Here is a 15,129-nt window from a genome sequence, read left to right on the forward strand (position 1 = left end):
CCCTGTGGAACGCCCTCCCACCAGATGTCAAAGAGAAGAACAACTACCAGACTTTAGAAGACATCTGAAGGCAGCCCTGTTTAGGGAAGCTTTTAATGTTTGATATATTACAGCATTTAAAAATTTCTGGAAGCCGCCCAGAGTGGCTGGGGAAGCCCAGCCAGATGGGCAGGGTATAAATAATAAAATATTATTACAGTGGTACCTCGGGTTAAGTACTTAATTCATTCCGGAGGTCCGTTCTTAACCCGAAACGGATCTTAACCTGAAGCACCACTTTAGCTAATGGGGCCTCCCGCTGCTGCCGTGCCACCGGAGCACGATTTCTGTTCTCATCCTGAAGCCAAGTTCTTAACCCGAGGTACTATTTCTGGGTTAGCGGAGTCTGTAACCTGAAGCGTCTGTAACCCGCGGTACCACTGTATTATTATTATTATTATTATTATTGTTATTGTTATTGTTATTATTATTAATAATAATATCTCTGCCTCGCCCCCTCGCAGGGCTGTTGTGGGATGCAAACCCAGCAGCCGCGAGTTCCGCAGGCGAAGGGAGCGAGGGGATCCCGCGCGGCGCGCGCCCGCCGCTCCTTCCCCAGCCCCGCCCCCTCGGCTAGCCCCGCCCCTCCCCGCGCAGGTACTTCTGCCCGGCGCGATGCTCGGCGCGGAGGCTGCTCTCGCTTTTCCCGGGGGCGCAGATGGGATCCGAGCAGCGCCGCCGCCGCGTCGCCTCCCGCCTCGCCCGGTGGACCAGCCGCCTGCTGCTGCCGCTGCTGCTACCGCTGCTGCTTCCCTCCGCCGTCGCGTCGCGGCCGGCCGGGCCCAGGATCGCCTCGCCGGCGCTGGGTAAGCGGAGCACCGGAGAGGATCCTGCTGATCCGCTCCTCCTTTGGGCGCCGGCGGCTCGCTTTGGGAGAGAGGGGATTTCGGGAAGGGGCGCGCGGCAGTGTGGTATAGTGGGGAGAGCGCTGGGCGGGGACCGGGGAGAGGCCCGGGTTCAGATCCCGCGCTCAATGACCTTGGAGGCCGTTCAGCCTCGCCTACCTCGCAGGGTGGTTGTGCGGGGATTAGATGAGGCGCGGGAGAACGATATACACACATTGCCTTGAGCTTCGTGGTCGGAAAGGTGAGACAGAAGTGCAACCAGGCGATCAGTAAATATTGCTTAGCGTGTTTCACTACATTTCCTTCAATAGAATTACTGTACAGAGAAAAGGAAGGTTCAGCTTTTTAGTTCTGTTTTTTTAAAAGAAGATATTTATTAAGATTTTCCATTTTATACAAACCAAAAAGAAAAAGAGAAAAGGGAAAAAAATTAAAAAGAAAAAATATTAAAAACACATAAATTTCATATCATATTTTCCAATAACATATTTCCCTGACCTCCTCATACCTCCCCTTCTTGTATTCCAGTTCAAATTGTTCATCCAGCAAATCCTTATCTCATAGCATTACAGCTATAAACCTTATTTTCTATCCATCTTCTTAAATTATTGTAACTTATACTTTTACTTATGTACAAAAAAGAACTATTTTTTCATATTCTTTTGTACCATTACAGCTGATAACCCCTTAATTTCAATCCAACATCACTCAGTATTCCTTAATGTTACAATATTTTTGCAAATAGTCGTTGAATTTCTTCCATTCTTCTTCTGCCGATTCTTCTCCCTGGTCACGATTCTTCTCCCTGGTCACGGACAGCTTTTTAGTTCTTAAGCGTGCCTGCTTTGACATGACCTCTGCAGCGTTCAGTGGTGCCTCCTCTTGTGTAAAGGGCTCCAAGCACACTGGCCTTCTTGCAGTTAAGTTAGTGAGCTTAGTCAGGTTCCCCACCCCAAAGGCTGTAATTCCCTGTGTGCTTACCTGGGAGTAAGCCTCATTGAATTCAGTAGGACTTGCCTCTGAGCAGGTGCACACATGATTGTATGGGTACATTAGGGAAGGAAGTCTCTGTGTAGTTACTCAGAAGTAACTGCACTGCTTTCAGTGGGTTTACTCCCTGGTAGGGATGACTGAATCCGTCCATTTTGCTGTCTTGATTTTGCAATCTTAATTTCAGTTCTCCACATTAGTGTTCTTTTTATATATTTTTCAAGAAAAGGTACTCTTGAAAATTTGTCAGCATTTTAGTCTGTGTTTCTCCTAAAATGCACATTTCTTTGTACAGTATGTTGTTTTGCCTAATACATCTTTGCAAAGCAATTATCTGCATGCATAAGTTACTTTCACCAATATGCAGTTCTAATTGATATGGGACCCATGTGCCCACACTTACCCGGGAGTAATCCCCACTGAACACAGTGCAGTTTGGATCTGAGCAAACGGCACAGTTTGGCCTAGTAGTCTGAGTCTTTGCCTAAAAGCAAGAGAGCTGGGTTCAAATCTCTCTCCCGTGTGTGAGACCCACTGGACAGCCCTGGGCCAGCCGAGGACTCACCCTCTGCTTTAACCTCATAAGAGGGAGAGTCTGCACTGCGGGACACAAAGTGTTCAGCCTGAGTCTTTTCTGTGCCAAGAACTCACTTAGTGGTCCTGTGCGGTTCAGCCTTGGCTGCCTTATCCGCTCTAGGGAGACAATACTAGCCTAAATAAAGATCGGGGAAGGACTTTTCTTTCTGGCATATTTATGCCCTCCTCCTGCCAAGGACCCCTGGGTGCCTGGCATGTAATTTCCCTCCTTTCCCTTTATTCTCTCGACAACCCTGTGAGGTAGGAGGACGGGGGCTGACCCATGGCCACCCTGTGGATTTCATAGCTGAGCAGGGGTTCAGCTGGCCGTTCTTGCCTTCTGCCTATTGCTTGTGAAATGATTCAAACACTTCCAGAGACTCCTTGCGGGTAACCAATGTGGTGCCATCTAGACAGTGGCGTAGCGTGGGTTGTCAGCACCCGGGGCAAGGCAAGTAATTTGCGCCCCCTTACCCGTGGATTTGCGCCCCCTAACCCGTGGATTTGCGCCCCCTAACCCGTGGATTTGCCCTAACCCCAGATGTTGCGCCCGGTGCGGCCGGCCCCCCCTGCACCCCCCACGCTACGCCACTGCATCTAGATGTTGTTCCTAAGTGTATTGCAGGCACGTCCAACTCCCAAGAGACTGTGATCTACTCACTCTATACAAATACTGGCTGTGATCTACCCATGGTTATTTATTGACAGGCAAAGTTATTGAGCTTTTTTTAGAGGAGCCAAAGCATTTTCTGGTGGTGGGGGAGAAGAGATCTACCGTGATCTACCACAGGCGCCCAGTGATCTACTGTAGGTGTCCAGTGATCTACCGGTAGACCACGTCCTACTTGTTGAACATGCCTGGTGTATTGCATTTCTATACTGCCTCTTTCTGAGCTCACGGTGGCAGACCCCGTCTTCAACAACAACTCTGTGACAGGCCGGGTGGGCTGACAGGCAGAGAGCGGCTCAGGATCAGACCCAGTGGACTTCATGGATCAGTGGGAATTTGAACATGGGTGTCTCCAATGTTTTAGCTCCTCTCTCTCCCCCCCCAATACATTAAAAATAAGAATAAATTTATTACTTGCGCCCCAGCCACTCTGGGTGGCTTCCAACAGAATCTAGTAAGAACACAGCAAAACATTCAGACATTGAAAACTTCCCCAAACAGGGCTGCCTTCAGATGTCTATGGAAATTCATAGAATTGTTCATCTCCTTGACATCTGAAGGGAGGGCACCACTACCGAGAAGGCCCTCTGCCTGGTTCCCTCGTAACTTCACTTCTCGCGGTGAGGGAACCGGCAGAAGCCCCTCGGAGGAGGAGGACCTCAGTGTCCGGGCTGAACGATGGGGGTGGAGATGCTCCTTCAGGTATACTGAAGGTCAGAACCAACACTTTGAATTGTGCTCGGAAACCTACTGGGAGCTGACGTGGATCCTTTAGGACCGGTGTTATATCGTCCTGGCGGCCGCTCCAGGTTACCAGTCTAGCTGCTGCAATCTGGATTAGTTGTAGTTTCGGAGTCAGCTTCGAAGATGGAGAAGCAGGACTACTGTTTTTTTCCACTGTTGGGTTGCTTAGGAATGAGAAGTGGGGGAGAATGTTGGCTTCCCTGCAGTGTTTGCACGTAGACTCTTCTTCAGCACCGCTCTGCAGCAGACATACAGCGTTTTATTTATGTTACACAATTTATACAGGGAAGGCACCTGCTTGATGCCAGTAGGCAAGGAGTTCCAAAGTGTAGGCCCTGCCACGCTGAATGATACATGTCAAATAACCTCTGGATTGTGGGGGTGGCTCTCTGGAGGAATGATGATCCCTGCCCTATATCAGAGGAGATAAGTAGGTGAATCTCTGGCCCTTTGGCTCTTATATCCAAAGGACATTAACAGGGTTTTGGAGAGCTGATCCTTCTGAGCTATATCAATGAGGGTTGTTGTTTATTTTTTAAAAGAAGTGTCCCACCTTGTTTTAAGGGGGTGACAGACGACCCGGTCAGGGACCTATAATGTGGGGATCCATAGCATAGAAAATGGGTTGCAGGGGTCCCCAAACTAAGGCCCACGGGCCAAATAAGGCCCGAGGGACTCGTTTATCCGGCCCGTGGAGACGCCCGCTGCCGCTGCCCACTCTCACCGGCGCTGCGCTGCGTGGCTGTCCACTTTCAGGTTGGAGGAGCACCAGAAATAGCTTGTGCACATTATTTATGTATGCACAAGCATTATTTGCGTATGTGCAAGCATTATTTCCGGTGCACATCCGGGTCGGAGGAGGCCCGTGCACATGCGCACAAGCTATTTCCGGTGCTCCTCCGACCCGGAAGTGCACCGGAAATAGCGTGTGCGCACACGTATGGGCACGCGCTCCCCCGCCTTCTGGCCGGCCATGCGATCGGCGCTGGAGACACCGGCCCGAGGTGCGGTAAGTTTGCTGACCCCTGGATTAGGGGAATGGTCCAGCGAGTTCTGCTCAATGTATATATTTCCTGACGGATGACCCCTCTCGGTGTTTATTCTGTAGCTGCATGCCTGAGCCCACTTAGATTTTTATTTGTGCATCCCTAGCGAGTATAATTAACTTTGGCAATCAAGGAGGGTATTTCTCCTAAAATTGCACTGGCCATAATCACTAGGTTCAAATTATAGCAGTTGCTGGAAACCACTGGAGGGGTGAGCTCAGCTCCTGTGCCCTTCGGGTGCTGCTGCCAGTTTCGCAGAAGTTGCAACTGGTTGGCCACCGTGAGAAGAGGGTGCTGGACTAGCTGGGACCCCTTTGGCCTGACCCAGAAGGCTCTTCATAAATACACTGGTCTGGGTGGTAGCGGGGGGCGTACAGGCCAAGAGGTATATTTTTCCATGCATTGTTTTGGTGGAAGGGGTGTGTGTGCCTTTGGGTTGTCTGGTATTTTGACACCTCTGCTGGGGTTTAGTAAAGAATTATTTTGGCACATGAATGTTCTCTGCCGTGTCTGTTGGACATTGAGAGTATATAACAGTTGCTATGTTCTTGCTTCGGATGCAGGGAGGAGGATTCTGGCTTTTGGACCTCATCTCTATTTACTGCACTTGGTGTTTAACAAAAGTTGCGAAGGAGACTCATACAATGCACAATGTAATATGAGATCAGGAACTTTGCACGTCCGAGGGTCCTGCCTGTGTGGACAGAGCAGTAGTGAAGTTGGATAATCTTAGACCCTGGACTTATCAGTCTTGCTTATTTATAAAAATGCTTATATACCGTGTATCATTAAAAAAAATATCGCAGTGGTTTACAATTATATAAAACCATAAAACTGTACAGTAAAATTGTAAGAAAGTTAAAAGCAAAAGAATTACAAACAAATGTCAGTAGACCATTGTGGAAGATGTACTCCTGATTGCCTGCATAGGGTAACAGAATAGAAAAGTTTTCGGTAAGTATTTAAAAGTTGGCACAGAGGGCACCTGCTGAATCTCTAGTGGCAGCGAGTTCCACAGGGCTGTGCCTTGAACAGGAAACTGCCTTACACTGAGTCCATCTAGCTCCCAGTGCTCTATCACAGGGGTCAGCAAACTTTTTCAGCAGGGGGCCGGTCCACTGTCCCTCAGACCTTGTGGGGGGCCGGACTATATTTTGAAAAAGAAAGAAAGAAGGAATTCCTGTGCCCCACAAATAACCCAGAGATGCATTTTAAATAAAAGGACACATTCTACTCATGTAAAAACACGCTGATTCCCGGACCGTCTGTGGGCCGGATTGAGAAGGTGATTGGGCCGGATCTGGCCCCCGGGCCTTAGTTTGCCTACCCATGCTCTATTACATAAGGACATAAGAAGAGTCTTTGCTTCATCGGGCCACAGACCCATCTAGTCCAGCAGCCATGACTAGCCCTCGCCTCCTCGTGACTCCCCAGGTTTCAGGCATGGGGCTTTCCCAGCCCTACCTGCAGATGCTGGGAGGTGTGCCTTCTGCATGCCAAGCAGCTGTTCTGCCACTGAGCAGCAGCCCTTTCTGGAAAAAGGTGGGCCAAGGAGTTCTGTAGCTGCGCAGGCATATTCCTTCACTTGTTTTCAAAACGTGGGGAGCCGGCCCTGCTGTGTTTGGGGCCCGCCTGATGGTGCTGCAGGAGCAGAGCCCCCACCGACCCACATGTAGCCCCCCCTACCTGTTGCCGTATATGTTGCGGTCCAACCTCAAAGGATGCCTCCATCAGCCATGATACCAATTTGGTTGGCATTTGCATTTTACAGTGATATCACTTTGGTTGGCATTTGCATGTTAGCATTTGCATGTTACAGAGAGGCCCAGAGAGGCGTTTGGCTTCATGGCTCTTGCTTCTGAGAAAAGAGAAGTGAAAGACCAGAGAGCTGACCTGGAAAAGCACCTTTTCCTCTCTATTTCTCTTGAATCACAACTGCTTCTGTGTGCAGAAAGGTCTCCTGCCATGACTTTGTAGGGGGTTGGACTAGATGGTCCCTTCTGACTCTACAATTCACTCTCTCTCTTTCTCTCTGGGAAGAGCAGGAAGCTTTTTGGAATTGGAGAAACCTATTAGAGACAAAAGGGACGCGGGTGGCGCTGTGGTCTAGACCACTGAGCCTCTTGGGCTTGCAGATCAGAAGATCGGCCGGTTCGAATCCCCGCGACGGGGTGAGCTCCCGTTGCTCGGTCCCTGCTCCTGCCAACCTAGCAGTTCGAAAGCATGTCAAAGTGCAAGTAGATAAATAGGTAAATGGGAAGGTAAATGGCGTTTCCGTGCGCTGCTCTGGTTCGCCAGAAGCGGCTTAGTCATGCTGGCCACATGACCCGGAAAAACTGTCTGCGGACAAATGCCAGCTCCCTCGGCCTGTAAAGCAAGATGAGCGCTGCAACCCCAGAGTCGTCTGCGACTGGACTTAACTGTCAGGGGTCCTTTGCCTTTTTAATTTTTTATTTGAGACCAAGGATGTGGCACATTGAGTCCCAGAGTAGGCAGTGTTGCCCCCTGGGGGGCAGTGGGGCACTGGAGGCGAACCCCTCCAAGCATGCTGATTGCTTATTCACAATTGACCAGGCTGGAGCAGTGGCAGAGCAGGCTTTCACTGCGCCTGGGATGCGTGGCGCAGAGGGCGAACACAGCACTTCCACAGTAACCCAGTTTTGAAGTAACCAGTGCATGAACTATTGCAGGGAGGCTTTCAGTGATCAGTGAGTGGTTTCCCCCCCCTTATTAAAACCTGCACAGTGAGGTGGTGATCCCTTGCATCACTGATCCAGAATGATGAAAGGATTTGGCAGTCAATGTGGTTTGTAATCTGCCAGGATACTGAACAGCAAAACCAGAAAAGCTTAAGACAATGGGTTTTGTAATGCTTTGTGCTGCAGGCCTTGAAAGCCAGAGCTGTTAAAGTAGTACCTGATAAGCCTGCAAGGCATGCCAGGAATTGCATAACCCTGAGAAGGTGAGCCTGACTCATGACTGGGTTTAGGAAGCCTCTGAAGGACCTGCGTGTCAGGATTAAGATGTTGTTGTTGTAGTAGTTAAAATTTGTATACTGCCATTCATCTGAAGATCATGGGGTGGTTCACAACATAAACATGCAAAAATGAGAACACAAAATACATAATTAAACAACAAACAAACCAATAAGCTCCTTCCCACAGACACATTTAAAAGGCCTGGGACAAGAGGAATGTTTTTGCCTGGTGCCTAAAGATATGTAATGAAGGCAGCAGGTGAGGCTCCCTAGAGAGAGCATTCCACAAATGGGGAGCCACCACAGAAAAGGCCCGTTCTCAGGTTGCCACCCATTGGACATGAAAAAGGGCCTCAGAGGATGATTGCAGGGTCTGGGTCGGTCCATATTGGGAGAGGCGGTCCTCCAGGCCCTTTATCACTTAATGCCCAACACTGCCCTTCAGGTTTCTGCAGTGTCACCAGGTAGGAGGTGTGGCTGATTTGGTTTATGGGTGCTCCCCTTGCACTTGTTTAATTGCCAAGATCATAGACTCCACAATCTGCACATTATAAAGAAGCAATGGGTGCAGAATCCTGTGCATTTCCAAAAACAATTAAAAAAAAAGTTGCGAAGGCAGGTTTGAAAGTGCCTGGCGACATTTCTGAAGCAAAGAAGCAGGGAAGGTGCCTTCTCTTGAGTAAGGATAATGGGCATCTAGCTGAGTATTGTCTACACCAGGGGCTCCCGAAGTGGGTGGTAGTATCCCTTGGGGGGCAGTGGGGTTGCCTGCCGGGGTTGCTGAAGGTGTAAATGACTATTAAACTTTGCAGAGAAGGTATTGATGGATCATGCTCATCCATTTTGTTGAATTAACGGAACTAAATCACTTTAATTGGATTTTGAGTCAATGCGGCATTGATTCTTACAGTGTTGAATTTTCTTGTGTTACTGTCTTCCTTGGTGGGTTGGGCAAACCAATTTCCTGAGTGGGGATGAGCACATGGGGGGGGGGGATGAGCACATGGAGCCAAGGTGGGAATGGCCCCCAAAAGCTTGGGAACCACTTGTGTACACTGGCAGGATGTTGACGGCTGAACCCAGGACCTTCTCTCTGCAAAGCAGGTGCTAAACTAGGGCCCCTTCCCTGAGCCCTGCTGGCTTTGGAGTCCTGCACAGCTCTGACCCTCAATTCAACCAATTATTTCATATCCTTCTGCTGCTATGGGGAGTGTGCCTGTGTGGCAGAATGCCCTCCCAGGATGACCGCAGCCCTCCCTCCCTTCTGGGAGACAGACTGACCTCATTGCTGCCTTGCAGGGTGTTGCCTCATTGCTGACCTCTCCTCTCCGTTCTGGAAAAATGCCACACTTCAGCCAATGTTGTTGTGGATGACTGGGGAAGGGCTGTAGCGCAGTGCTAGAGCAGGGCCAGTCCTCCATGGCATCCTCACATAGGCCTCTCCTGGCTTGAAACTTCGGAGAGCTGTTGCCAGTCTGTGTGGGGAATACTGAGCTAGATGGACCCAAGTGTCTGACTCTGCATAAGGCATGTTCCACATTAAGATTGATAGAATCGTAGTTGATCAATAGGTAAAGGTAAAGGGACCCCTGACCATTAGGTCCAATCATGACCGACGGGGGTTGTGGTGCTCATCTCGCTTTACTGGCTGAGGGAGCCAGCGTTTGTCCGCAGACAGTTTTTCCGGGTCATGTGGCCAGCATGACTAAGCCGCTTCTGGCTTAGAGCCAGAGCAGTGCACGGAAACACCATTTACCTTCCCGCCAGAGCGGTACCTATTTATCTACTTGCACTTTGACATGCTTTCGAACTGCTAGTTGGGCAGGAGCTGGGATCGAACAATGGGAGCTCACCCTGTTGCGGGGATTCGAACCACCAACCTTCTGATTGGCAAGCCCTAGGCCCTGTGGTTTAACCCACAGCACCACCCACATCCCTAGGGGCCCAAAATGGAGCCCCCCTAAAACAGCTTGGGGTTCTCTCCTCTTCTGGCACACACCACACCAGCCCTGATCTGCACCCTCCTCAAGGGTTTTTACCTGGCTGGTATGCCTCCTCCCTGAATTCCGACAAAGAGTTGCCCCAAACATTAAGACGGTGCAGCAATAACAAAACTTCTTCCGGAAATATTGGACAGTAAGGAAATTTTAAGCACATGGCTACAGCCTGACGATTAACAGTGTCTGTTTCAGCATAACTTCCTCTGTAATTTCTGAAACTGCCACACATTTAGCAATTCTATTCTTGGGAGATCGCACTATAATCTGAACTTCTGCATTTAGTGAGCCGGTTAAAAATTAGCCATGGCTTCCTCCATTGATGGGTATGTAGCCTAGACCTTAGTGCTGAGCGTCTTATATACATTTACATAATGCAGCACATGGCCTTGATCCATTCTTTGTTGCTCCATCTTGAGCAATCTGCCACCCATTTGAGATTTTCATTTTAATGCCCCAGTTACTTCTCTGAAGTAAGCCTATGCATACAATTCCAAAGCAGCATCTAAGAGACCAGCTCATTGCAAGGGATGCTCTTTCATCCTGTTTGTTTGTTTATACCCTATCTGCTTGATTCCAAATTCTGATCCTTCACCTCTCAGGTTTTTAGCTTGCCCTGTGTTAATAACTTTGCCAAATCAGGCTTTGTTCCAAGATAAGAGCATTTTCCAGGAGAGTTTAATACACACAGACTAAAGTTGGAAAACCATGTTTAGTGTGGTTGTCGTCTCCTCCTCCTCCATTTTTCAGTGGCACACCACTTTTGTTGTGAAGTGAAAGCAGGCCCACAAAGTCGGTAGCATGCAATCAGTTTGCATTGAGACTCTGCAATGTTTTCCCATAAAAAGTAACCAGCCCCACCTCCCCACCCCAAATCCCAAGCTGCTGTTTGCAATAAATGGCAAATTAAAGGGGCAAATAGCAGCTGGGGGAGGGCAATTTGGGATGGGGAAATGGTGGAGAGACTCACTCCAGATTTGCAGCATGCTCCTGATGGAGGTTCCATGTTCCTGCTTTCTATGCATGCTACTCTAGGCAATGGAGCGCATAAATGAGCCCTTCTGGACCAAACCAAAGGTCTCTCCAACCCAGCATCTTGTTCTCAAAAGCAGGACTTGAGTGCGACAGCAGCTCTCCCCACTTGTGATTCCCAGCAACCAGTGTTCAGTGTTCACGGGTAGGCTGCCTCTGACAGTGGAGGTGCCAAACACACTAGTAGCCTCTGGAAGTCCAACCCTCTTTCTCCCTGTTCTCTCCTCCGTAGGGTGAGGAGGTAGCTAGCATGTTTGGTTAGCTGTGGATTGGGCCAGTAGCCCAAAGTTCAGGAAAGCTGTGAGCTGATCTGCTTACAGCCTTCTTGTTTCCATCATGGTTTTGAGGTTCAAAATAAATGTGCCCACAGACAGTCGCTGACTCATCTGCTGTAAATGTGTGTGCAGATCTATCTATTTTGGCCTCCCAGCAGACGGACTGAACTTCCTCTTGCGTCCCGTGCTGCTTACTTTTGTAATGGCTTTGTCCTTTTATCATTATGCCACAGTTTTAAAAGCCCTGTTGTAATGGGGACTATAACTGTTTTTAGGCTCCAGGGTTTCAGGCAGCGGGGAGCGGGGTGTCTCTCCCAGCCTGATGCGGAGACACCAGGGATTGAGCTTGAGACTTTCTACACGAGGCCAGAGGCTCTCGTACTGAGCTGTGGCCCTGCCATAATATAGTCTATTGAGGCATGCGCAGCTCTTGGCACCCTGCATTGGACTAGATTGGTTAGACTAGATGACCCTAGAGGCTCTGAGTTCTGCCCTGTAACTTCTCCCCTAGGGAAACCTTGCTTATTGATCACTCACCCTGATTTGTTTGTGTGTGTGGGGAGTTTAGCCTTGGCCAATGATTTATTGCCACTGAGTACACATTACCCCATGCTTTCCAGTGGATCCTCTTGCAACTCACCTTATCACAAAAATTATTTGGGGTAGGGCATTGGCAGTGGCAAAAGGTTTGCTGCTCCAGAGCACTCAATCAACTTTAGTTGTGCAACCAGGCTTTGTCAGGATGTGATTAAAACCCACATCGGAATTAGTAACCATCTAGAAGTGCCCTTTGTACACTAATCCTTGAGGCAGCTTCTGAAATAGGGTAGCCAGAGAGGCCTTCCTCACCTCTGGCAATTGCATGGGAGGCGCAGTTTCATCAGGTGTTACTGGTTAGGCTGAAAGTCCCTTTTCTATCCAACTATTAAAGCTGCAGCCCTGTGTTTCAGAAGATGTCTTAGCTATGTGCTCCTTAACTAAACTGCAAACATGGCACCTCACTAATGTCGCTTTATGCAGGCATGGCCAAACTTGGCCCTCCAGATGTTCGGGACTACAATTCCCAGCATCCCTGACCACTGGTCCTGTTAGCTAGGGATGATGGGAGTTGTAGTCCCAAACATCTGGAGTTTGGCCATGCCTGCTCTACAGCCATGGTGAGAGGACTCCAACTCCCATCAGCCCCTGAGCCAGCAAGATGAATATTCCATGTTCAGCTCATAGCATCCTCTCATTGTGACACTTTTTTTGGTTGCACACTCCTAGTTATAGATACCAAAGGTGTTTTGCAGCCCCCTTCACAGACCATGAAATTGGGAGCCATTTTGGTGGGGATGGGTGCACAGTTGTCAGAGCAGCGGGGAGACTCACTTGTAGCTCTGATGGGACTAGCAGCCACAGTCTTGTCCATTCAGGGGGGAAAGGCAAGCAAGGAGCTCCAAGCAGTAGGCTAGAAGCCAGTACACCTGAACTGGGAGAATTTGCCCAAGTTCTCTTCCATTTCTTTCCACTTTTGCTCCCTAGGGCTCTGAGGTCCAGCCAGCTCAATTCCAGCCTTGCTAGACACAAAATCCCATGTCATGGATGTGGCCTGCAGGCCACAGACCCAAGAGATTGCTGGTTCACACCATGGTGGCCTAATTGCTGTCCCCAGCTGAGGAAACAGCAGCCCATTCTCAGGAACCCTCAGCCTGCCTACAAGACCCTAGGCTTATTCCTAAAAGTATTTCTAAATTGTTTTCTCTGAAATATGCAAAAGCAACAGTTAAGGTTCAACAGTACCACCCATACAGAAGTACTAAATAACAGCTTAATTACATGTAATTGTAAACCATTTCAGTTTTTAAACAAAGGTATCACTCCACAAGTTGCCACATATCCTCAGAGGCCCCTAGCTCTGTTTTCTTGATGTTGCCTATGTTATAAAGCCATGTCAGGTGGATTGAAAAGGAGTGGGTTTTTTTTGTCCGTTTGACTCTCTCGGATGCTGGTTGTCAGTTTGCCCAGTAATACTCCGCTGTGGTCTAAACCACTGAGCCTCTTGGGCTTGCCGATCGGAAGGTCGACAGTTCGAATCCCTGCAATGGGGTGAACTCCCATTGTTCGGTCCCAGCTCCTGCCAACCTAACAGTTCGAAAGCACGTCAAAGTGCAAGTAGATAAATAGGTACCGCTCTGGCGGGAAGGTAAACGGCGCTTCCATGCGCTGCTCTGGTTCGCCAGAAGCGGCTTAGCCATGCTGGCCACATGACCCGGAAAAACTGTGGACAAACGCTGGCTCCCTCAGCCAGTAAAGCGAGATGAGCACCGCAACCCCAGAGGTCCTTTACCTTTACCTTTTAATACCCCAGTAGGTCTGCATTTAGAGTCTTCCACCCTTAATTTCTTTTGACTGTCTGCTTTTGCCTGTTGGAAGAGCAATGGAGATCTTGGCTAATGGAGGGCGGTGACTTGAGCCCTGTGAATAGTTAGCTGTTTGGACACAGCTCTCCACAGGCCAAGAACATGCGGCTGTGATAAACAAAAGGACCAACCAACATCCTCCGTGTCCCATGTTCCCGCAGAAGCTGTGCCAATCTTTGTCTGCAATCTGCTTCTGGCCCTCTGACCTTGGGACGTTTGCTCCCCCGCAGGGTTAGCTCCTGTTCCGGACATGATGCTATCTGACTTCCCACCCCAGATTCAGATCGGCAGGCCAGGGAGCCTTTTGTGAGAGATCCTTTTGTTTTTTGGAGCTTTTTTTTTTTTTTTGCAAAGGGAGTATTTTTAAAAAGACAATGCTTTATCACAGCATCATAAGTTGCCGAATTGTGAGGGATCCCCCAAGAATCACCTAGTCCAGCCCCCTGCAAGTCAGAAATCACAGCTGCAGAATACCTGGCAAATGGCCATCCAACTTCTGCTTGAATACCTGCAAGGAATCACAGAACCTTAGAGTTGGAAGGGACCCTTAAACGGTCAGCTGCAGTCTCCTTTCTTGTCCTTTGGTTCGGGTCCTCCCTTCTGGTAAAGGTAAAGGGACCCCTGACAGTTAGGTCCAGTCGTGGCCGACTCTGGGGTTGCGGCGCTCATCTCGCTTTATTGGCCGAGGGAGCCGGCATACAGCTTCCGGGTCATGTTGCCAGCATGACTAAGCCGCTTCTGACAAACTAGAGCAGTGCATGGAAATGCCATTTACCTTCCTGCTGGAGTGGTACCTATTTATCTACTTGCACTTTGATGTGCTTTCGAACTGCTAGGTTGGCAGGAGCAGGGACCAAGGAATGGGAGCTCACCCCGTTGCAGAGATTCGAACCGCCAACCTTCTGATCGGCAAGTCCTAGGCTTAGTGGTTTAGACCACAGCGCCACCCGCGTTCTGGAGCAGCCGACAATAAGCTGGCTTCATTTTCCAGCCCTTCAGATATTTGAAGATGGTTATTGTGTCACCTCTCTGTCTTACTTTGCAGCTGCATCTCCTTTGGCAGCTGCTTCAGAATACTTCTGCATGCCTACCTGGGCAAACAGCTTTTTGCTGTGGGTGGTGTGAGCAGTCACCCTCTCTCTGGTGGATGGAGGCACCTGTGGTAGAGGCAGAGGGGCTTAACTATGTCGGAGTTCATATGAGTTTCAAAGCCCTCTTAAAGAGTGGCAAGCCTGTTTGATTTTTTTCAGTGCCAATTGTACTGGTCCGGCTTGCAGGTTGGCCACTGTGAGAGCAGGATGCTGGACCCCTTTGGCCTGATCCTGCTGGCCCTTCTGATGTTCTGAGGTGTCCAAAGCATGAAGCACAAAATCTGTGTCCAGATGGAAATAGCAGTGCTTTGCATTCATGTCTTTGCTTTTAATGCAGACATATTTCAGTGGCCAAAAGACTTTGCTTTGCATCCTGCCTGACTGGCAATGATGGAAGGGCTATAACCGGGAGAAAAGTATCAGCAGAATACCCTGTGTAGGATGA

At 49.3% G+C, this 15,129-nt stretch overlaps 1 protein-coding gene across 1 annotated transcript in view; it reads left to right on the forward strand.

Moving 5' to 3' along the window:
• The first annotated feature begins 619 nt into the window (after nt 1-619).
• Nucleotides 620-15,129, forward strand: part of SEMA7A (semaphorin 7A (JohnMiltonHagen blood group)) — a 52,154-nt gene continuing 37,644 nt past the window's right edge. Inside the window, exon 1 of the mRNA XM_083630428.1 lies at nt 620-845. Within this exon, the coding sequence (XP_083486554.1) occupies nt 698-845 (148 nt within the window). The 5' untranslated portion in view covers nt 620-697. The remainder of the gene's footprint in view (nt 846-15,129) is intronic.

This window comes from Podarcis filfolensis, assembly GCF_964270895.1.
Source record: "Podarcis filfolensis genome assembly, chromosome: 9".
NCBI lineage: Eukaryota > Metazoa > Chordata > Lepidosauria > Squamata > Lacertidae > Podarcis > Podarcis filfolensis.